The sequence below is a fragment of the Micromesistius poutassou genome (genome assembly GCF_964030765.1).
Source record: "Micromesistius poutassou genome assembly, chromosome: 6".
In the NCBI taxonomy this organism is placed as follows: domain Eukaryota; kingdom Metazoa; phylum Chordata; class Actinopteri; order Gadiformes; family Gadidae; genus Micromesistius; species Micromesistius poutassou.
This window is the reverse complement of record NC_140276.1, coordinates 13,885,926-13,910,406: the sequence shown is the minus strand read 5'-3', so window position 1 is coordinate 13,910,406 and position 24,481 is coordinate 13,885,926. Positions and strand designations below refer to the sequence as shown.

Sequence of the window (24,481 nt, the reverse complement as noted above, 5' to 3'; positions counted from 1 at the left end):
CGCAAAGTTGCAAAAAAGTTTAGCTAAATGTCAGATAAAAGACGAGCAAGACTAGGGTCGTTTCCATGGCAACCATCCGTCTTCTAAAGCTGGATGTTGATTTCACTGCGAATCTCGTCGCCTCCGGGGATGCTGTCGTCGGCCTCCGAGAGGAAGCCGCTGCCAGTGGTTGCCGTGGCGATGCTTTGCTCGAGGACCGTGATTCGCTGTTTGAGTCGTAGCTGGGAGGAGTTAAACTCACTCTGGAGGCGGGCCAAACAGGTCTGAACAGGAGAATAATATAATTAGAACAACGTTCTATAACACACAATATTTTTTATGTTATTATAAAAAGGAAAACCTGCATATTAGCACATGACATAAAGGGGCTATGTATAATTAAGAATCAAAAACTCCTTCTCATTACTGCCCCCTTTGGTCAGTTTGTGAACTGCAGCCTGCTGGAGCTCTATCACGAGAGACCTGGAGAGCATGCTCCGTGGGTCAATATTATTGACAATATTAGTTCAGAAATCAACGTTGGACAATTTTTTTTATCAGATCGGTTCTGATCAGATCAGAGGTTTCTGCCATCATCAGCGCTTAACCGTAAACCGTCCCGGTTCAAATATAATAGACGTCAGACCACAGGTTGTTCTACGCAAAACGGTGAGAGCCAGTGAAGGTTAATTAATTATTTAATTTAACAACCTGTTCATATATTGTCAATTTAAAGCATTTTTATACAGCTAAAAAATCGTAAAAAATCGTACACATAGTCCATTTAAACAAAGTCTGCAATTTTATACAAATGCGTTATATTAATTAGTGTACTTCAAATTGTCACTACCTGCAAGCGGTCCAGACTGGACTCCAGCCTCTCTACCTTCTCCTCCACCTCCTCCCCGGCAGAGATATTCACTTCCTCCAGAAGCCCCTCCTTCTGCAGGATGTCCCGCCCCCTCTGCTCCAGCTGTGCCCTGGCGTGAGGAAACTCCTGTAGCACGTCCATCAGGTCTTGTTTGGAGAGGCAGAAGAGGTCAGAGTAGCCCAGGCTGCGGATGTTAGCGGTGCGCCGGTTCCCCATCTTGCTCCCGCTGATGTTCAGGATGCTGATCTCTCCGAAACAGCTCCCGGCCGTCAGGACAGCGAGCTGGGTGCCCCCGTCCTCGCCCACCACCGCTAGGTGTCCGTCTTTGATGATGTACATCTCCTTGCCGACATCTCCCTAGCACACAGGGAAGAGGTTGGGCAGGTTGGGCAAAAATGTCTTCACAATACTTTAAATACACTGAGTATACCGTACTGTTAATATACTTACGTATGCCTCATCTGAATCTCTAGGACAACAGCTTCAGTTGTTTTAAATGGTGAAGCAAAAAGTAATGGTACCGATCAACAGCTCTGCATACTACCTTTAGGGAACATGTTCTTACCTTCCTACAGATGTAGTCTCCAGGACTAAAGACTTGCGGTCGAAGCTTTAATACCAGTTCAACCAGAAGGCCAGCCTCACAGTCCTGGAATATCCGTACCTGTACACAAATACACACTTTCACACATTGTCCTAGAGCAAAGCGATTTCGAAAGATCGAGCGTGCAATTGTAATTGCGCAGAGGCCTCACCTTTTTCAGTGTCTCGAGGTGAACGTTGATGGCAATCTCCGCTCTCAGCTTATTGGGCAGGCTCTTCAGCACTTCCTGTTCGTCTACTGTCTTCTGATTGGTCCATAGATAGTCGAACCAGCGAATGACCCGCTGCTCCAGGTCTTTGCTGACGTGTCTGAAGTGCATGTAGTGTTTAAGTGCATCCACGCGGCTCTGGAAGGTGGCTCTTGTTGCGTTCATGTTGGAGATCATCGCTCCCACGTTGCCCACGATGGATGCAAAGATGAGCACGCCAACCTAGGAAAGAATTGAGCTATTAGAGAGATATATCATATGATGTTTTATGAAAAAAAATTGGCTCCTCCTAGCCAATTGTCGAGGTGTCCCTGAGCAAGACACCAACGCCTGAAATGGAACTTTTATACAGTCGCTGTGATGTTTGACAAGTCACCGTTTTGCCATAAAGAGGCTGTGGAGGGTCGGGGTTCGGGTCATTGTGAGCCACTAATCGTTCAGCCCTTTGCGTGGCCATAGGTCTTAAAAACGCTATTTGACATAACAACCCCTTATCAAAAATGAGGACACCTTGCTCAAAGTCAAGGCGCGACGCAATCGGACGGAACCGCCGCCAACGCACTCACCAGGAAGTCAAACACCAGGAAGAGGTACTCCTCGTCGCGGACGGGGGGCGGGGTCTCCCCGATGGTGGTCAGCGTCAGCGTGGACCAGTACAGGCAGTAGATGTAGCTCCGCGTCAGCGAGCCGAACTCGGGGTCGGAGGCGTTGGGGTACACCCAGGAGTCGGAGCCCAGGCCCAGCAGCTTGGAGAAGCTGTAGTAGACGCAGGCGTTCCAGTGGATGATCACCAGGATGTAGAGCACCAGCTTCCAGATGCGGAAGGCGTTGGGGCAGCCCGTGCGCGTCTCCGTGCGCTCGAAGAGCTCGAAGAGGCGCGGCAGCCGCAGCAGGCGGTTGAAGCGCAGCAGCGGGGTGTAGGAGGGCCCGGCGGCCAGGTACAGCAGGTCGGTGGGCAGCACCGAGCACACGTCCAGCTTGAACTGCACCGTGCGGACGTAGCTCTCCCGCAGGCGCCGCACGTCCTTCACCATCAGGCCCTGGTCCAGGAAGCCTGCGGGGGGTGGGGGGGGGACGCAAAGGGGAGCTGGGATCTGGCTGGAGGTTTGACAGGGTTATGGGTAATAGATAGTGATGTGTGTGTGTGCGTGTGTGTGTGTGTGTGTGTGTGTGTGTGTGTGTGTGTGTGTGTATATCTGTGCGTGTCTTTATTAGGCATGGGCGATTCGCGAACGATTCGGTCAGAACAAACAAATCCCGAAGGTGAACGACGAGAACTGATTTCCAAAACAAGAGAACTGATTATTTTTATTAATTCTTTTTCACGTTAATAAAAGATACAAACGAACAGAGCTTCGTCTCCCCTCGACTTTATATTGATTGAGTCTAAAATGTTCTCATGGTGGTTGAGGCAGCTTGGGCTATTCTTCTTAAAACCACACACGTGTAATGCTCGAGCGGAGTCGTAGGCTAATGCTACAGAAATTAGCTATTTTCCCGAGCACTGTCACCGTGTGAGACGTTCTGGTGTTTTAAAAGGCTCCATTTGCGGGCGTACCTCATATTTAAAAGCAAAGGGGTGAGGCCAGACAGCTGAGATTCCCTGCCAAATGACGTAACAGACCATATGTGTGTGTGTGTGTGTGTGTGTGTGTGTGTGTGTGTGTGTGTGTGTGTGTGTGTTTTTCCTTAGTGTATGTGTGCTAAGTGTGTGCTTAGTGTGCTTAGTGTGTGCTTACTGTGTGTGTGTGTGTGTGCGTGTGTGTGTGTGTGTGTGTATGTAATTTCCCCCCGGGGATAAATAAAGTTATCTATCTATCTATGTGTGTGTGTGTGTGTGTGTGTGTGTGTGTGTGTGTGTGTGTGTGTGTGTGTGTGTGTGTGTGTGTGTGTGTACAGGCTTTCCCCCTCCACTGCTTGGATTGACGGATATCGCCTTCCATTATTAGCGTACAAACCCGGTATTGAACTCAATGGACACTGTTGTGTGTCTGTTGTGTGTCTGTTGCGTGCAGCTGTGTGACCTATGACCTGTGCGGAGCCGGACAGCCGTGTCCAGGATGTAGAGGCTGTCACAGAGGTAATCCAGGACCGGCCACGCCAGCACGTTGTTGGTCTGGAGCTCATTGAAACAAGCCCTGCAGACGCACGTCAGCGACAACAAGGAGTGAGTGATTGCTTTGTGTTCACCGTGTTTGGGGTGTGTGAGAATTACATTTGTTTTACTTTCTTGATCATATATGTTTTTACGATGAATTGTTTTTGGTTATTTACTAAAAAAGGACTACCTGTAATAAATACATAGTAATATTAGCAGTACTCTAAGTGTACTGAATGATAGGGTGACGGTTAACACTTAATGATAGAATTGGTAATATCAGAAGTGTTATTGACCTGGCGACCAGGAGGCTCCAGTTGTAAAGAACAGCAGCACCAATCACAATCAGCCAGTGGTAGTACGCGTCATCAGAGGGCGACAACACAAAGACCTTCCACCTCCTCTTCCTGCGGGGGGGAGCAGGAGTCAACGAGAGCAGCGACAGCCAGGTGTTCAACAGATGTGTGTGTCCGTACCCGTAGCGGCGCCAAAGAATTATGTTTGCGGGAGCTACGGGGGGGGGCTAGATTGTTTATAGCAGGTGCTAATACATTTTGACGCAACAAATAATACTACACAAAGCAATATGATAAGAATCAACCAATCAAATCACACAACAAGCAGCCAGGGTCATCATTATGCAAATGAAAAATATGATTTTGTAGTTTTCATAAATATTTGTCATCACAAAATGACCGGGGGTACCCCGTGCGCCCTGGCGTCTCCCTACATGCGTCTCATACGTCGGCCCTCTGCGTCGGCGTCCGAGTCCGCGTGGGTGTGGCTAAACCTGCTGGGCGGGGCCTGTATGTCGTTGGGGGCGGGGCCCCTGAAGCGCTCCAGGAAGGAGTCGGGTCGCTCCACCTCCTCCACCAGACTCTTGTGGGCCCACTCGCGTAGCGTCATCACCATGTTCACTATCCTGCGCGCACACACACACACACACACACACACACACACACACACACACACACACACACACACAAGTCACCCCCCCCCCCACAAAGTCACACATGCTGTCCAACTCATGCACACACGCAGACACATAGATATAACACAGTGTACAATATACTGATAGACTGCATACACATAGACTCAACATAGTGTTTTGAATAATTATGTACTGCACATACTTTCACATAAATCATACTGTAAATAACTTTACTGCTGCATAGACTACCTCACATTTAATTAATTCTATTTACTGTACATACTACCTCTATATGTCATTTTTTTGCACTTTTTAAATGTAAAACTGCTACAGACTTGATATTCTATATAGGGCTTTAGGTTAGGGTGAGGGTTAGGGTTTAATGTAAGGTTATTTTATTTTATTTAACTATTTTGAATGTTGCACAATCTCTGCACTGCCACTTTTCATTTCACTGCATTTCATCTATCTAATACATTTCATCTATCGAATACATTTCATCTATCGAATACATTTCATGTATGTGACCAATAAAACTCTTGAACTTGAACACACACACACACATACATGGCGACAGACGCACAAACTGTGCTAGGAGCAAACCAAAGCAGCAGGAGGAGAGGCTGATGGCAGCAGAACCCCTGAGGTGTACCTGGAGAGAGCCCCCCCGCCGTGGAAGGAGCTCGGGGAGTTATGATCTCTTCTGTCATTGGCTGCCATCCTCTGAAGCTCTGAGCAGGTGTCGTCACACATCGACTGGCCCCTACACAACCAGACGCACAACCAGACAAACAACCACACGCACAACCAGACGCACAACCAGATACACAACCAGACGCACAACCAGACACACAACCACACGCACAACCAGACGCACAACCAGACACACAACCAGAGACGCACAACCAGACACACGACCACACACACAACCACACGCACAACCACACGCACAACCAGACACACAACCAAATGCACAACCAGATACACAACCAGACACACAACCAGTTACACAACCGTACACACAACCAGATGCACAACTCAGTCCATGTCCGCAATACACATACAGTGTAAAGAAAAGAAATACAAAAATATCTAAGGGTAAACCACGATGGAATAATCCGTTATTGGAAAAAGACAAAGTACATCATTTCCAATAACAGGACAACCAGAGTTATTTATTCCCCTTGGACCACAGTTAGCGACAATGAGTTGATTTTAGTTACTTTCATCTATAACGTCATTGGTGTTTGACTGAATCTAGTAAATATTCCTCTGTGGCTTGGAACAGTTTGTTTTTGCATCATCACAGAAACATCTAGTCGCTAGTTGTATTTGACTTGTTTTTAAAGTTGGATTAGTAGAGCATTGATTTGAAACAACTTCAAGGCAGTGGTGTGTCTCCACTGAAAAATAATACAAGCCCTTGGAAAGTATTGCAATGGTATCGAATGCTGTGGAATAAGTAAAGATAAACATAGTGACATGAAGGGATGTACTGAATAAAAAACAAGCGCATATTGTATTGATATTTGACGGTACAGAGATACACACATGGCTGTGGTGGGCGTCTGGTACCTGCTCTGAAGGCTGTCTGCCCGGTCGCTCTCCTCATCCGTCCAGGTCTTCACAGAGAGCCGTTGTGAAGCCACCACCTGACCGTGCATACTGCACACACACACACACACATGCACACAAACATACATACACATGCACACACATGCATACACATAGGCTCGACACGCACACACACACACACACACACACACACACACACATATAAACACATACTCACATTCTCACACACACGCACACAAACACACATACAAGCACACACTCACACACACACACACACACACACACACACACATACAAAGACACACTCACGCACACACACATACACTAATATTTCTCTCTAAAAATTCCATATATAATTAAAGCAGACTGCAAGCGATACTAGGGGGGAGGCAAGTTAGGTTATTTCTGTCCATAAGAGAATGCGTATTATGCATATGCATATTATATTAAGTATCAACATGATGCAAAAGGTGATAGATACCCAATAGGCTACAACAGAATAGCAAGCCATTTGGTGATGATTGATGTGGAAATGCAGATATCAATATAGATCGTTCACAGCTCCCCCTTTTGGTACCCCTGATAATACATTGGATGAACACAAACACACACAAACACACACACACACACACACACACACACGCACACTCACATTTCTCACTCACCAGTCTATGTAGAAAGAGTTGGATGCACAAGAGACTGTGTGAAACCTACTCAAACATCCCCACAGTGACCAAGTGGCCCTATAGCATCGAGCTGCTACCCTCCACTGTCACGCAAATGACACAGGAGTAGATGGAGAGACAAGCAGACAGACAGGCAGGATGAGACACAAAAACAAAAAGTCTGAATCCACAAACCTGATCACTGCTCCAGTTCACCTCAGCCTGACCTGTTTAGTTCAGCTCATCTAATCTCCCTTTCATTCACTCAACCGTTCGGAAACCCGTTAACGCCACGCGTCCCTCGTGAATCGACCGCTAGATGTCCAACATGTCTCCGACGGTGGGTCAGCGGTGGGCGCCGATGTTGTGAGGACCACAGCACACTGGAGAGGACATGGAGGAGCCCACTGCTGGAGGGAGCGACGCATGAAAGAGTCTGCAAATGGATCCGCTAAAAGGATCACAGGGCACTCGGCTCACACACATTTTTAATTGGGAATTGTGTGTTAGTGTGTTAGTTAGTGTGTGTGTGTGTGTGTGTGTGTGTGTGTGTGTGTGTGTGTGTGTGTGCAGCACACATCTGCACTCGCTTTAAACAACATGCTCCTTTTGTGATAGCGAGCTCATCTGAATTCAAGGACCCCTTTTGAAGTGGCCTCAAGGCAGACTGCAGTGTGTGTGTGTGTGTGTGTGTGTGTGTGTGTGTGTGTGTGTGTGTGTGTGTGTGTGTGTGTGTGTGTGTGTGTGTGTGTGTGTGTGTGTGTGTGTGTGTGTGTGTGTGATTTTACATAAGTATGTCTCGAAGATAAGTGGTTTTCTGCCACATTTCACCCACACCTCACTTTATTTTCAATCCTAGAAATAATGCATTCAGCACAGACAGACACAGACACACAATAAAAAAGACATCACACAGAACGGCATTTTTACATCTGTATTATTTCTTAACATACTGATACATCTCCAGTTGCAAGACATTGTAGTAACTCCAGTTTAGACTTGGAATTGATATGATCCCATTTTGGTAATTGGAATCCAAGACCTAATAGTCAAAACATAATGAACAGTTGAGAATGCAGATTGGCCACATATTTTGGCAGCAAATATATGTGATTCTGAAAGTGCTAATGTTAATTATTGCCGTTTGCAATGAATGAAAGCAAAAATATATGTTCCCTGATTACAGAATAATTCTGATCGGTTAATTAAAGTCGGTGATGATGACATTTTAAAAACACATTTTAAGGCAACATTACTTATCTGGCTGGATTCATACAAAAGCTCTTTGGAAATCATTAAAAAGCAGATGTAACAATGTTTGTTTTTTTTGTGTTGTTTTCAAAGTTAGACAATTGAATGTACATAAAAAATAAAAGTGTGAAGTTGAAAATAAAAACCTGTACAATCGTATCATCTCAACTTTGGTCAGAATAGCTCCAGTCTGTAATCTGGCTGAGGCCACAGGTACGCACATTAATTCATGGCTTTGGCTCCATTAAATGCTCCTGTCACCCAGAGATACAGGCTGTAGGACTGGGCTGAGTGATGGTCTTGATGTTCCATGAGGACCATAGAGGCTACACTGACATGCTGTTTGTGGGCCGGTGGAGCCTTCAGGAGGTGAGGCGTGGAGAAGTGAAAGCCAGTGTGGACCTCCCCATAGATACCAACGTCAGCGCGTCCCTCTCCCCCATCCGCTCAGCCTGCGATATAACCCTCCGTAGAGGGTTATAACCGCCAAATATAACATGCCAAGCTGTCGCCTTTCACAAAACCAACTCTAATCAGACGCACTACTCGAGTTGCTCTTCAACGAGTGACACTGAAACAGTTCTAAGATGTATAATTGAACCACACATACGTTTCTTAATTGGAAGCGAGCATTAACCACACAGCACTACCTATGATGAAACGGGCTGTTGCAGTGGCTCTACATGTCTGGCCATGAAGAAACGATTGCAATACCCGGCCCGTCTCCTGATCAAATGTTCCGAGATGTTAGTAATGTAGTAGACTAATCTCCACTAGCGTAGTAGCTTGGTGCATAAAAGGAGCAGACTCATAATTAGCGGGTTTGTCTGATGAAAAACGCCTCTGTAAAGGGTCTACTGTGGGTTGATTCAACTTGTTCAGATGTGTCATGTGATCAGAGAGGAGAGGAGTCGGTGGAGAGCTGGATCTAGGAACGCTGGGTGGATGCTCTGAGGAGCCCCCACCCCACCACTAACCTGGCTGCTCTGCATAACCAGCCCCCAAGGACTTAGCCAGCCAGACAGGACAAAACAATCAGAGCGTGTGTGTGTGTGTGTGTGTGTGTGTGTGTGTGCGTGAGTGTGAGTGTGTGTGAGACGTATGAGTGTCTATTACGCCCTCTTCATGCCCCTCCCCATCAGGCAGGCGAACATGGTCATCACCATCTTGGGGTTCACCTCCACCAGGTCCTCGGGGAGGGCGTACACGCGGGCGCCAATCTTCCTCGCCATGGAAACCGCGTACCTTGTGATGATGTCAGTGGAGGAGGGGTGTGGGGAGGGGGAGGACACACAATCAGTGTGGTAAGGAATTTACATTTGGGAATAGGAAATATAGGCTGTTCATATAAAACGTGTAGATATATTGAATTACTAGCTTTTTCAGAAAAAGCAATTAATGTTATCATTTTTATTAAGCTATTTATTCAGAGAACTAGGTCACGGATAAATCACGGTGTTTATTAATAAACCACATACCGTTTATGGAAAATGATGCACGACAGCAATGTCGATGCAATATCCAATATGTCATTTTATATATACAATATATAAAATAATCTAATCATGACAATGATTAGATATTACTAACGTTTTATCTATAACAACTGTTTTATAACTGTTTTTTCATTGACTATGCTGAAATAAAAATACATTTCTGCAACGTTCTGGGCATATGCAGTATATGTTCTCAACTAAAATTCTGGTCGATGGTTGGAATTGGCCTTCCATTTAAATATGTGATTAGAGGTGCACCGATTCAGAAACGTTAAAGGGCATGGAATGTTATTGACCAATAAGGATCAAGTATTGAACAATGCCATTGCTGTGGTGTAACTCAAGCTAGCATGCTGTCAGGCAGACATAGAGGGGCCTTACTTAGCGTTGCTCAGCTTTTCTTCGTCTGTTAGGCTGCCCGTTTTAACCAGGTCAAAGTTCACACTGTTTGGCTGAATGGAGTCAATCAGATCCAGAACGGGACTACTGTCGCTGATGCTCTTATCCTAGACAGACAGACAGGATGATAGACACACGTCAACATTAGACTTCATATTCAACCAAAGATCTTTGGATCATTTGTTTTCGTTTATATCATTTAAAAGTTGGAAACTAAACCAAAGTCAGATGATTCAATGATAAGATAAGTAACAATTGAGCCGGTTACTACTATTGAATAAGTACTAGTACCTATTACAATATGACCAGCAAAACAAAAGTAGTTACTACTAACTCATGGAAGAAAATCGAGTTTTAAAATAAGTAAAATAATAACAAAATCCTAATAACTTTGAATGATGTGTTTAAAAGTCTGATTTGCAGAACTGAACGTAGAACTGAACATAGAACTGAACATAGAACTGAACATAGAACTGAAGAGCAGAACTGAACATAGAACTGAACGTAGAACTGAACATAGAACTGAAGAGCAGAACTGAACAAAGAACCGAAGCGCAGAACCGAAGCGCAGAACCGAAGCGCAGACCCTGACCCTAACCCACCTTGAAGCTGCGGAGGGACGAGGTCTTCCCGGCGTTCTTCAGCGTCGTGTTCACCCAGTTGATGATCAGCTCGTCTCCGGCCGCCTCTCCGTCTCCGAGGTCCTCCAGCACGTTCAGAGTGTACCTGACGGGTCAACCCCCCAGACGTTACACCGCTGGACCCCCTCAGGGGTCAGGGGTCACCCCTGGTGGTCAACCCCCCAGACGTTACACCGCTGGACCCCCTCAGGGGTCGGGGGTCACCCCTGGTGGTCAACCCCCCAGACGTTACACCGCTGGACCCCCTCAGGGGTCAGAGGTCAGGGGTTACCCCTGTTGCTCAAAGCGCGGTGCTTTGGGAGAAAAGCTGAAACAGTGCGACAGTGCCCCCTAGTGGCTCCTTTAAGTCACACATTCCCCAGGATGGAACTGATTCACGCACCTGTTGACCGTCTCGACAACCACATAATTCAACGTGAAATTATTACATTAGAGCAGTTATTGTTTTTAAATCTATATGTCTGGGTTGGCCGCAGGATGCGTTTTCAACGCAATAATTAAAAAAAACAAAATTAAATTACAACCAAACACATGCTCATAGTAGTTTATAGTTCACCTCCTCATTAGCTGCCAGACCAGGGCCAGGGTAAGGGTGGGGTTTCCTTCATTCAGGTCCTGACCTCCAATACCGACCAGAGAGAAGCCAGCTGACGACTTCCCCAACTCCACTGCATAGTTACAGTTCTCCAGCTGGACACACACACACACACACGCACACACACACACACACGCACACACACACACACACACACACCAGATAACATTTGTTTTATTTGCTGGTTGTAGGACTGTCTCGTGGGCCGCTTCTCTTTGTGATGCACATCATCCTATTGTATATATGATAATGTATTAGATATATGATAGATATTTGTCCAGTGAGTTCAGGACCACTGCTACCTTCTTCATGATGGCTCCTATCTTGGGGTACGGGGGCCGATTGACTCTGTGGTCCCAGTCCACCTGCACCTTGATCTTCTCATACAGCTGGAGGATGACCAGCGCGTCCATCAGGTCACTGGACACAGAGAGAGAGAGACATAGAAAGACACATCAGGAGAGAGAGAGAGAGACACACAGATATAGACATAGACACAGAGACTGAGAGAGAGAGAGAGAGAGAGAGAGAGAGAGAGAGAGAGAGAGAGAGAGAGAGAGAGAGAGAGAGAGAGAGAGAGAGAGAGAGAGAGAGAGACTGACCCGTAGATATGGTGGACGTGAGGATTGACTCCCAGAGAATTCATCCAGTTGCAGAATGTCCTCTCCTCTCGTGTCTCACCTGGGGGTGTATGATGGGGGGGTGAGGTGTGTTTAGTACAGAAAGGGAAAAAAATTATAGCAGAAAATAAGCAGACAATAATCATTAGGGACAGAAAAAGGGAGTCAGGAGAGAGTTCCAATGAGTGGGAATGTTTGTTGGTCAATTATGTATTGCTCAAGTATAATGCAAAAACAATGCACTAGCGCTATAATGGTGGGACAAACAAATATGTTGAGGTAAGGGGAAATACAATTTGAATACTTAAAGGCACTCCTCAATAATGGTGCAGGTCAACTTGTATTAAGGAGAGAGCTTAGTTTAGGTGGGTGGATTCTGCCGGTTTATTCTGCCCAGTGATCGGATTAAGTGGTTGCCTTTATTCCTGCCCTTTTTGAGCTTGTTCCTTGACCACTGTTGTTGTTTTTTGCATGCGCTCGGGCAGCTGCTCGGGTCGAAATGCAGCATTTCCTTGTTTGAATACAGTAGTCAAAACTAACGATGCATAATGTTTAACTTGAAGGACCTGGTTTATGAGCTGCCCTACTGCGCGTCACTCAATTTAAATGTCTGTCTGTCTGTCTGTCTGTGTGTATGTTGATGTGGATGTGTGTGTGTCTGTCTGTGTCTGTGTGTGTGTGTGTGTGTGTCTGTATGTGTGTATGTGTCTGTCTGTCTGTCTGTCTGTCTGTCTGTCTGTCTGTCTGTGCCTGTGTGTGTGTGTGTGTGTGTGTGTGTGTGTGTGTGTGTGTGTGTGTGTGTGTGTGTGTGTGTGTCCCTACATTCCAGGGTCCACTCCTGGTTGGCTGGCCTGGTGAGTGCCGGGTGCTTGTTGAACAGGTTGGCTACGAAGGCGAGGTTGAGCTTGCTGTTGCCGTTGACGACGTCGCTGGGGGTGACGAACTGCCGGCAGCCCAGACGGTCGGCCTGCTGGAGCATGAACTCTGCCCTCCGTAGGTGGTCCATGTCCTGTTGAGACACACACACACACACACACACACACACACACACACACACACACACACACACATACATACACACACATGTCAGTTCATTCATGTCTCAAAGTTTTACACTTTCATTTGTATTTTCCCATAATTTGAGCAACAGAATATCTACATTTTATTTTTGTATTGGAGCCTTTTCACAGATCGTCAACAGCAGGGTTGATTCACTTCCTCTTTGTGTAATTGTAATATTTGGTCAGTTTTATTTAGGTCTGTAGCATGGTGAATCTATGTAATCTAATAGTTGTGTCTCTACTGGGTAGCTGGTGAACTAGGCTGTGTTTTTCTTAACTGTAAAGGGCCTACAGGAGGGGCGGAAAAGGTGTAGATTGTTAAGGTAATTGCGGGTCTGTAGGTATGCCGGTGCTCATGATTAACGTCATGATACACCTGTTCTGTGTTCACAAGCTCAACCGAGCCTGTCATTTTTAACAGGTAAGAAACCCCCAAATATCACTATTTTCAGTGAACCGGTTTAATAAGGGTCTCAAATGTTGGTGAACATTCCTGTTATTTTCGACAGAAATGTATGAAGTTGTTAAATGATGGGAAATTCTCTCTAAAGTACGAAGCCTGCTACCTCCGGCAAAAAATGCTTTTCCAGAGAGGTCGTTTTCTATTGGCTGCCCACTCTAGTGGAGTGACAGTGACGTGGGTTTGGACGACGCCCACTGCTCTCGCTCCTCCGGAACCCAATAGGTCAGTTTCTTCTAAACCTACCGACTTTCACGACGGAATGGAACACATATTTGGAAAATCGTAGGAGGCAGTTCTCTTGCTGGAATGACTTGCCCTTTAACAGAAGTATGCCCGATTAATTTAGCTTTTTCTTTTCTCTCTCTTTCTTCTTCACCCTGACCGCATCTTGACTAGAATCACAGAGTGGACAACTGCGGCAAAGGGTGACATTGGGATTCACCATCCAGCCGGTTCTGATGGCTGGAGGGTGAATCCATTACAAGATTACTGCAGTAAAAGTCCTCTCTGCTCTCCTTTTCATCGCCGCCTGTCAGTTCAGTTTCCCCCTGTGGCTCGGTCCCCCTTCTCTGTGTGGGTTTAAAGAGCTATTTGACTGTTTACAGGAATGGAACAAACCCCCCCTTTGTTATTTACCAAGACGACCCCAGCTTAGTGACAGTAGGAGGGTGACAGTAGGTGTAACTACTCTGAGACAGTAGGAGGGTGACAGTAGGTGTAACTAGTCGGAGACAGTAGGACAGGTGTAACAGAGGGGGTTTACGTACGTTCAGACCGCTCATGTCGATGCTGATCTGTGGCACGCCCTCTTTGCTGCCGTTTGGAGCGATCTGCTGCAAGAGGTTGAAGTATGCCCTGGAGTCCTTCGCACGCCCGGGAGAAAACCAGTTAGAGAGACACGCACGAACACGCACAAAAACGCACACAAACACGAGACAGTCATGAAGCTTATCCGATGGGCTGTAAGTATCGGGTGAATTCAAAATGAAGAACCATCTTCTTGACATTTTTGCAAGCACAGCATGTTCTTTAAAAAATAACCGTATTCTCCAATAAAAGAAAGGGAATAAGTCAGGAAAAGATTTGAGGCAGATACCTTCACCGAGTTTGAGAAGTCCCCTATCTAGAATGCAAGAAGAAGAAGAAAAGGCTGTCAGTTGAAAACCAAGAGACAGAACCCCCAGAAAGTTTATGAATTTAAACCAAAATAGAAAATAGAATAGCAGGACAGGCTGGTGATTCAGGGCCTGGATACTTGCTGCAGGTTCAGGTACCATTCAGGAGAGTAGCAATGCATGTAGGTAGAGGGGTATGCATGCAGGTAGAGCCATATGTATGCAGGTAGAGGTGAGGTAGGTGTATTCATGTAGGTAGAGGTGAGGTAGGTGTATTCATGTAGGTAGAGGTGACGTAGGTGTATTCATGTAGGTAGAGGTGAGGTGTATTCATGTAGGTAGAGGTGAGGTAGGTGTATTCATGTAGGTAGAGGTGAGGTGTATTCATGTAGGTAGAGGTGAGGTGTATTCATGTAGGTAGAGGTGACGTAGGTGTATTCATATAGGTAGAGGTGACGTAGGTGTATTCATGTAGGTAGAGGTGAGGTAGGTGTATTCATGTAGGTAGAGGTGAGGTGTATTCATGTAGGTAGAGGTGTATTCATGCAGGTAGAGGAGTATGCACGCAGGGTGAGTAGTATGCATGCAGGTAGAGTAGTTGACATGACCGAAACAGAAACAGGTACATGGGTTTAGAAGTCAGACAGATGGAAGACCGGCTGTCTGACAGACAGACAACCAGAAAGCATGGGACGTTTGCTGTAGCTTTACATACATAGATGATTACAATAAAGGGAGAACATCCTTATTAAACACATCGTCTTAACTACTGCTGAACTCCTGCAAACCTATGGGACGACACCATCTCTGGCCAACAAAAAAAAGATAGGAGACATAATGTCTGATATTTAACGCTTTCCTCATGGCTTCATTTGGTAAGTAAATGTAGTTGATCAAACACAAAGATTGTCACATCCTGGAAAGTAACACCATGTTAGATATCAGACAATATGGTTATATGTGGGATATTATCATCGGTCAGTTTAGTGTGGATTAAATCTTGGTTGCCACGGTTGCTATTCTAGCATCGGTCCGTTGAACAGTACGGTGAGGTTAAGAGGTGAAGGGGTTAGGGGCTCAGTGGGGTTCAGCAGTTCCCACACCTTGATGTCTGACTGGAGGTTGTTGATGGGCTCGATGCCGGCGTTGTTCAGGTGGAAGTTGGCCCAGCGGAGGAGCAGCTCCTCTGGGCTGAGCTTCATCAGGTCCTCCAGGCTCTCACCATCACGGAGCAGAGCGGCCAGCGCTAAACACACACACAATCACACACATTAACACACATTCACACACATTCACATACATTAACATACATTCACACATTCACACACATTCACACAAATTCAGACATCAAACACAATCACACACATTCACATTCATCACATACATCACACCCATCACACACATCACACAGTCACACATTCACACACATCACACACATTCCCACATCCACACTTCACACATCACACGTCACACACATTCACACATCACACATCACACACATTCCCACATCCACACTTCACACATATTCACACATTCACACATATTCACCAGCTGGTTGGTGGAAACTCTTCTACGTCTACTTTGCATATCAAGATAGAGAGCTAGTATATCTGTATGTTCCACTCTCAGTCCCAGGTTTGAACCATTTTGCATATAGTATAGCCAGTATAAATCTACATTTTGTAACATAGAGTTTCATGATTTATTATAGAATGTCAGTTAATGATAATATATACCACCCTTTTCCGATATAACTGATGGCTACTACCATCTGTTTTTAGTCTAGTCTTCTTAAAGTCTTTCTTTTAATCCTGCAATACTTTGAAACACGTATTGCAAAGCACAGTCCTGTGAGGAGCATACGCATGTATCATCTGTGGTCATCTTGAGACAAGTGTGTGTGCGTGTGTGCGCGCGTGTGTGTGTGTGTGCGTACCTTCGTTGCGACTCAGTTCGATGTCCAGGAACAGCCCGATCTTGATGATCTGCCACAGCAGACCCAGCACCAGGTGGGGCTTGCCCTCCTTAAGGTCCTGGGCTCCGATGTTCACCACGTGACAGCCGATGGCCGAGGCCGAGTTCAGGGCCAGGTTCAGGTTCTCCTGTGTGTGTGGGGGGGGGGGGGGGTCACTCGTGTCCACTCATCAACATAACGAGGGTCTCAGTGATGCCCGCTGAGATCAGTGGTCACTAGGCGCTGATGTGTCTAGATGTCTTGTGTGTCTACTTTGGCTTTACACTTTACTGTTTGTTTTTGTGCTAAATAGTTTCATCTATAATCATGTACGGTGTGTCAAGCGGTGGCCTCTTGTGCCAATACACTAACAGTGTTGTGTAGGAAGGAAGGAAGGAAACTCTAGATATCCACTCATTGAACTATGATCACGTCGACTACGCTGATCGTTGCGCCTCAAACTAGATTTTTACACTGTTTTAGAAATTGTCTGCATTTTCAGCTTACACTAAACAGAATGATTGTTGAAAATAATCTAACTATATGTGACTTTCGAGTCATCATCCTTTTATAACAATGTCATTTTGGGTGGAATATTGCAGGATAGGCCAAGCAACTGTCAATTGAAGTAATATTGCAAATATTTGAAATACTTGAAACACTGACAGTGTAGTATATAGTGTAAATGCATTGTTTGTATTAAAATAACTTCCTCATTGAGAACGCACCTGTGTGGTGAATGCAGTGAGCTTCTTCTTGTTGATGGTTCTCTCATCAATGGTGTCAGGAACTGAAAGGTTGATCATTTTACTGCAAACAAGGAAAAGGGTGCTTTTGTTTTGCATTGGGCTATTTATACAAACCAGTGTGGTAGAAACTCATTTGGGCTTATTTAAAACCACACCCATGATAAACTCTGCTGCAAGAGGTGGGAGTATGCCCTGGAGTCCTTCACACAACCGGGAAAAAAACAGTAAGAGAGACACATAACGTCACTGATACACGCACACGCACCCATGTCGTAAAGATATGCGATGGGTTGGAATTATCGGGTGAAACAGCTAAATCTTTGCAGGAACAGCATGTACACAGCATGTACCCAGTATGTACACAGCATGTACACAGTATGTACACAGCATGTACACAGTATGTACACAGCTCCAGTGAGGAGAGGGAGGAAGATCCTCCTTAACATTGTTGAGAATAAAAAATATAGATTGCCCAGACTACTGTAATGAATTAATGCCCTTAAATATGACTACTTTAATGCCTTTGTACGTGTAGTGTCCGTTTCCCTGGGTAAGGGGACATTAGCACCCCCTGTCACCTATTGGATATTACTTCGGGGAGGACGTTCCTCCCTCAGCCTCCATTGACTCCCATTCATTTCTCGGGAACTACTGGCGGCCGGTGAGTTACATGGGAGACAATGGGCGAGAGGAGGAAAGTCCTCCTCTGAGTGGGTGGGACTAGCTAAGGGACCTGAATCGCGTCAATGTCTATTCACGAATAGGCTGGAGCCCTGGCTGCGCTATGAACCAATAAGCAGGAGCCCTCGCTGTGCTATGAACCAATAAGCAGGAGCCTGGCTGTGGAGCAGCCTGGAGGGAGGGTTTATCCCCTCAAGTCTCTACTCTCTAGGCTACGAGATCCAACAAACCCGCTCGTATGCCTCGTTTCCACCGAGCGGTGCGCTACTGTTCGTCGCGGTACAGTGCGGCTCTGTTCGCTTATATTGGCGTTTCCACCGAGTGGTGCGGTTTGGTTCACTTATATTGGCGTTTCCACCGCCAAAATTCCGCCGAAATAAACACGCTGAGTCTACCTATTTTTCGGTACTCCACCGTTCGGTTACCAAGCCGTCTGAAATTGTGGAGAAAACGTTACGAGTTACACACACCGTTATTCTGAAATCACTTCCCGTTACTATCCCGTTTGGTATGACCAGGTCACTGATATCTTTGCAACATAAACAGCGAGGAGGATTGACTTGATCTATAAATGAAGTCCCTCAATCTTATTTGGCTTAACACCATGACCAACATTCTGAAACAACCATTAACATCCACATTTGCCTCAAACAATGTTAGGCTTACAGCCCATGTCAATAGTAATTATGTTCTTGTTGTTCTTTTAATTGTTTGTTACTCTGACCGTTCTGTTTAATATTGTGGAAAGGATGTTAGTGAATGATTCAGAGCATGATGCATTTTAAATGGCAAAACAATTGTAGCTGAAAATAAACATAGCCAAATTACAACCAATAGCTTCAGTCATTGAGGGCAAAAATAGGCCCAATGATTTTTTTATTTAGTTTTACAAATCAAGAGTAGGCCTGATTTGACTAATTGGCTTTGCATCCTTTCCTTCTGCCCTAGTCCAAGATATGCTGCCAACCAGCTTTCAAAGTACAATGCTGTCACTGGTGGATTTGTATCAATTTTATTCACATAATTATCCCTCCCTGCTATTTTGTAGTTCACCAAAACACCCTGAAACTACTTGATTCTCACATACTTATGTCACCATACGCCACTAACAGTGCAAGCAGGCCAATGGCAACCAAGCGCGCGGTCCTTCCTCCCTCACTTTAAAAACCACCAGTTTACACAATGTTATTTAGTGAACCTTGAGCCCCTGGAGGTCTGACAGAGACTCACCACAGCACTATGCCGTCGCCCACTGCCTGGAACAGGGCGTTGGTGTTGGGGTTGATGGGGATGATGTGGGCACAGTCTGGGTCGTCCTCCAACGCCGAGTTGATCCAGTTGGTGAAGGCAAAGCACTCTTCATCTGGGCACAGAGAGAGAGAGAGACAGCGCTGGTAGAGATACTCTTTATTATTATAATAGATATTTATAGCTCGATGCTCACCCCTAAAAATCAAACCTTCCCACAGTAATTCTTGTGTAGTTTACTGTCCAATTTAGGGACCAATCAGATGATGTCCAGATTTGGTCACTAGAAAGTGCTTCCGATTTGTGAGTGCGGTTGTACTAACGAGAGTATGAATGCTGTGTTCCCGTGCTGGACTGCTCGCTGGTGCCCCCGATGGCCAGGATGCCCTCCTTCTTGTTGATGGCCTTCCTGAAGGTCTTGGCTACCTGGTCGTCCTTCAGCTCGGTGAAGATCTGTGGACAAACACACACATTAGCACCATTTTTCGTTTTAACCCATTGGGGTTAGAATCCTGGCAGAAATCCATTGAATCCTTCATTTTGCCGGAAGTCATTCGTGCTGTAAATCAGGCTGGGATTAATTTAGGGAATTATTAATGGTAAATTAATGGCTTATCAATATTGTTGTTTTTCTACTAGTAAATATGTGCACAATACAAAATATGTGCACAATACATAATAATTGTCAGTCAGTTGATTGGCCAGTTAATTACTCAGTAAAAGACTCAGTCAGTAAGTTAGTTAGTTAGTTAGTCAGTGTTACCTACAGTTATGAATTCTTCAAAGTTCAGCTGGTTGTCTTTGTCCCTGTCCATCTCCTGGACGATCTCCCTGATCCTGAATCCAGGGAGGGCCAAGTTGGCCTCTTTGAAGAGCTCCGTGAGCTCTCTGTCGCAGATAAAGCCATTTTCATTCACATCTAAGACCCATGAAAGGAGATGGAGAGAGAAAACATGAGTTAATACTTGATACTACTTTGCTACGATGCGCTCACTGCAGGAATGAATGCAGTATTCCCATTATTCAAATATCTTTTCCCCTCGAGGCAGGACAGGGTAGGTGTGTGTGTGTGTGTGTGTGTGTGTGTGTGTGTGTGTGTGTGTGTGTGTCTGAAAGACAGAGGAAGGTCAAAAGCTTTGAAATGCCAGTCAAATTGTAAATCGTGAAAACGTGTTGGCGCTATCTGCTTGTAAATACACAGCTGCAAACAGTCAGACGCAAAAAAAACATTACAATGTAGAGAATACAGAACACACAATGAAACAACCGAATGGTTGAGTAAACCCAATAATCAAATCCATAGCATAGCAAATCTAAACCACCTGATAAACACAGATGCAAAAGTTTGTGTATCTGGGGGTTGTTCATGGGTTTACATTTAGTGCACAATGCAAATGTAGAGTCTGTAAGTAAGCACTATGGAATGTTACATACACCCCTTGCGTAACGGACTGCAATCAAATACACACACACACACACACACACACACACACACACACACACACACACACACACACACACAGAAACACACACACACCTACACTTCAGTCCTACCCTTTCCAGTCCCAACCTTTAGGGCATGATGCTGAGTGTAACTGGAAATTGACACCGCAGGCGAGAGAGAGATGTGAGTGTAATGTAGGCGTATCAATTCACACTGCCGCTGTTTATTTAGCTATATTTTCAAGATTCAAGATCAGATAATAGGCCTACACGTCATAACCGTGAAGCTTCAGAAATGCTTGAAAATAGAAGTGAAGTGTAAAGTTAAGCTTTGGTCGGCCGTGAGACGGGCGTAGAACACTGCCGGTGTAAATCAGTGCACTAGTTTGAATGAATTCTATCTCTAGCTGAAGTTGGATGTATGACGGGCGACTAAAAAAAAACGTCTAAAACGGCTCTGGTGTAAATTGGCCTTGAGTGTAACTTTTCCTCTCACACACACACACACACACACACACTTTACTCACCGACTTTCTTGAAGGCCTCTCTGAGCTCCTCCATCTCGTCTGCGTTGAGTTTTCCTGGCATGGTGGCTCCTGGGGGGCGGGGGGTGGAGGGGAGCAAACAAGAGGGTACAGTTCCGTTTTTCTAATCTAAACTAGTGTTAAAATTATACTTTTGTTATTTTCAAAAAACAGTGATTGAAAATAACAAGGAAATCTGAGAAGCAACGCGAACACGGGTATTGTTTGGTTTCTTGATGGAGTAATAGAGGTGTGGAAGTTTGGGTATCAACTTTCAACCACCTGGGGAAATCCTCAAAACAGTTGAGCTGCCTGCGAACGAGGACAAGCATTCTCAGAAGGGTCACCAGCTTCACCCCTTCCCTTAGAATTACAGTTATTAGCCACTGACACAATACACAACACCCAGCAGGGTGCAGCTCTTTTGTTGACAACCATAACTTGGTAGAACCCTCTGATTTAATCCAGCTAATATTAAGTTGTCTTTTGATTATTGTGATTGTTTGATTGACCAGCTATAGAAGACAAATGACAAATGACAAAAAAATGACACAACAGTTTTCTTTTTTTTTACTGTACATTTGAAATTAATTTGGATCGTGCTAACGCTATACTAGACAGGTCACATATTATCATGCTTACTGTAGAATGAATACAGAAATTGGGCGGCCAAACCGGAAAAATTGCAATTGAGAATCATCCTCACCGACACCCCCACACCCAGCCAGTAGCGGGAATATGCCTGTATGAGCACATCCTCCTCGTATAAATAAGGGCAGCTACAACAGAGCTGTTCCATGCAGATAAGGCCTTATTACAGTAACCACACGTTAAAGTCACATCATAACCCCCATCCACCGAACCGTCAATCATGGAGGAGCGTATAAAACACCACCACCAACTCCACCCCATTCATGCTGAGCTGTTTTCAGTTCTGAGCTCTGGTAAATTATTGTAGGCTACTTTGAGGCCCTTGACTGGAAAAACAACAACAACATTCATCAGGGAGTGATAACAGACACTGGCCATTGTGCTCATCCCAGCTATACTCACCAGACACAACAAACCTAGGATTCGCCATTGTGCTAGTAGTGTTCTATTTACATTACTACTAGACAGTGAAACCTCATTTGTATATATCTCAGGGAGTCTAAACGTATACCATTGCTAATAAACTTGAGCTGTGTCTCATTGCAATGTGTAGCTCTTTGACCATGCAAATGTGCATGATCAAAGACTTAAAGAAATGTTCTTTGACACGTAGATATGTCTGACCTGAGTGTCAAATTACGATGGGTTTTTGTAAGGGCAGCAATAGAATAAGGCCACTGGTTCAACATTTTGCGTTGCACGCAGGTTCAAAAGCCATGATTCCTGACCGAAAGCTTGTAGCCCACTTGCTTATCAATCACCGATTGATCCATCACCGAATACTATGCTGAGGGCCATTACCATTCAAATCGGATTCCAATTTGCATCCTGCAAGAACAACATTGGACGCAATGGAGTCGAAAAGCATACGTGTAAAGGAAGTGCTTCACTGCAGCTGAGAAGAGGAGTAATCGGTGGCATTGTTTCAGGCAGGCTCGTTTGCAGCTTCTGGCAGGTTCCTGGTGAGCAGCATGGGGCCCCAGACAGACAGAGCCGTGCAACACGCCGAGACACGCAGCAGACATCAGCCCACTGGGCACGCACACAGGCGAAGGCAGGAAACCGCAGTTTAGACACGCAATCAGCAGTCAGATTATTAGATTGCTAAACAGATGATGGTTTGTTCCACAAGAAACAGATATTGTGCAAGAAATACTAATGATCCACTGAATTCCCTGGGTGAGAGTTTGCAGCTCTTTGGAGATCCCGATCGATGAGCGCGTTCAGTCTGATCACGGAACAGATCATCAATCACATGTTTGAGCGTGCGGGGACACAGTCTGCTCTGTTAAAAGCCTGATAAACATTATCTTTTAAAAGCTGCATGCGAATGTTGAATTACGAAATGCATTCCATATGCAGTGCAGTCCGGATTTCTACCATTATATCATTATGCCATTATAGCCTACATCCGATGATTCATCGCCCTAAATAAGTGCTATGAAATACTAATTAAAACACGAGTTTTGGGGCTATCCCATGCAATGCACTGACAGCAGCACGTTTGCTGCAAAAAGGAGTTAAATCGTCTCTTTGTTAAAACCTTTACGTTTTGCATTATGTTCATGCATGAAATGGACCTTCTCTTACCTGAGATCGCTGGTTGAAAACCCGGAGATTCAATAAGATAAATGAACCGTCCGTCGGTCCTATCGATGCCCGTCTCTGTCCCGTTGTCTCCCGTCCTGGCGCCGGGAGAGGAGCCCCGCCCTTGCACGCCACGCCCTTCCACAGCGAGCCTCCTATCCTCCTCCCTTCGTGCAAAGCGAGCCCATCTGCAACTGGGCTTTTACTAAGAAGCATGGCTTATACTGTCTGCTTAGCCAAGATAGGCTATATAGTAATAAGGTATCTATGTGTAGGTCTTCCATTATATTGCCTGTACACACACGTTCTCATTCCATAATGAACATTTAGATGTGTATGTAACATAGGCCTATATAACACATGTTTCAAATGTTCACATACAACAAGCAAAAGCATAAGTAGCATAAGAGTCTATAGTGAGAATAGGGTCACACACAGAGCAATTGTTTACATATATAGCCTTACAATTGATTGTAGCCTAATAGTAATATTGTGCCACATGCTGTCTATGTAGGAAGCCCTTCTCATAGTGCTCCTCAAGAGGCTTAAACGAGAAATAGCAACGAATGTCTGAAGCTGCAGGCTTTCTTTCACACGGCTAGGGGACCCAACCCTAGACAAACATGCACTGAGCCGATCTACTACTGATCAATAACCTGATAGCACTGATGGGCTTATACCAGAGCTCTCTTATTTTGTTGTATTGTTTCTCATATGTATTAACAGCGTTAATTTTTAAATCGACATCATAGTGTGTATAACATGACAATACGTTGTTGATAACTGTATGGATTGCACAGTTCTGTCAATGAGTTTGTTAAGGGAAGAACAGTGTGATGAAGGGCTGACTCTGCTACCGGTCCCTGCATGTTCAGATTCCTCCCTCTACCTCCTTTTCACCGCCTCTCCCTTCCTGTCATCCCTCTGGTATCTCTCCATGTGAATCCCCATCTAACCTCCTCTGTACGTTCGCTCTGTTTGGGCAGAGAGAGAGAGAAAGATACAATCTCTGGGTGGGGAGATTCTTATGCTATTTATTGCTATTAAATTGTTTTTATGTTATTTGAGTGTT

The 24,481-nt window shown here is 45.2% G+C and overlaps 2 protein-coding genes across 2 annotated transcripts; both read right to left on the bottom strand.

The window, feature by feature from the left end:
• Positions 1-83: 83 nt before the first annotated feature.
• LOC311345203 (cyclic nucleotide-gated cation channel-like) lies at positions 84-6,355 on the bottom strand (the record flags this gene model as incomplete). The annotated part of the gene is made up of 10 exons (XM_084469586.1): positions 84-263; positions 830-1,207; positions 1,416-1,514; positions 1,606-1,884; positions 2,229-2,716; positions 3,694-3,800; positions 4,057-4,167; positions 4,491-4,682; positions 5,344-5,454; positions 6,267-6,355. 10 exons carry the CDS (start codon positions 6,353-6,355, stop codon positions 84-86), a joined length of 2,034 nt encoding a protein of 677 aa, XP_084325712.1.
• A 1,495-nt stretch (positions 6,356-7,850) lies between these two features.
• On the bottom strand, positions 7,851-23,529 carry LOC311345523 (plastin-3-like). Its single transcript, XM_084469943.1, has 16 exons — positions 23,413-23,529; positions 21,175-21,243; positions 19,972-20,123; positions 19,528-19,657; positions 19,187-19,319; positions 17,255-17,336; positions 16,509-16,674; positions 15,676-15,818; positions 14,225-14,320; positions 12,756-12,942; positions 11,916-11,994; positions 11,616-11,733; positions 11,275-11,408; positions 10,680-10,803; positions 10,060-10,184; positions 7,851-9,427 (listed from the first exon to the last, which is right to left on the bottom strand). Exons 2-16 carry the CDS (start codon positions 21,233-21,235, stop codon positions 9,295-9,297), a joined length of 1,863 nt encoding a protein of 620 aa, XP_084326069.1. The 5' UTR covers positions 21,236-21,243; positions 23,413-23,529; the 3' UTR covers positions 7,851-9,294.
• Positions 23,530-24,481: the final 952 nt, after the last annotated feature.

Coding starts and splice junctions, on each gene's coding strand:
- LOC311345523 (XM_084469943.1), bottom strand. CDS start 21,235: ATGCCAGGAAAACTCAACGCAGACGAGATGGAGGAGCTCAGAGAGGCC. Junction 17,337..19,186: donor GGCGACGGCATAGTGCTGTG/GTGAGTCTCTGT, acceptor CCTTGTTTGCAG/TAAAATGATCAACCTTTCAG. Junction 14,321..15,675: donor ACCTCCAGTCAGACATCAAG/GTGTGGGAACTG, acceptor GGGCGTGCGAAG/GACTCCAGGGCATACTTCAA.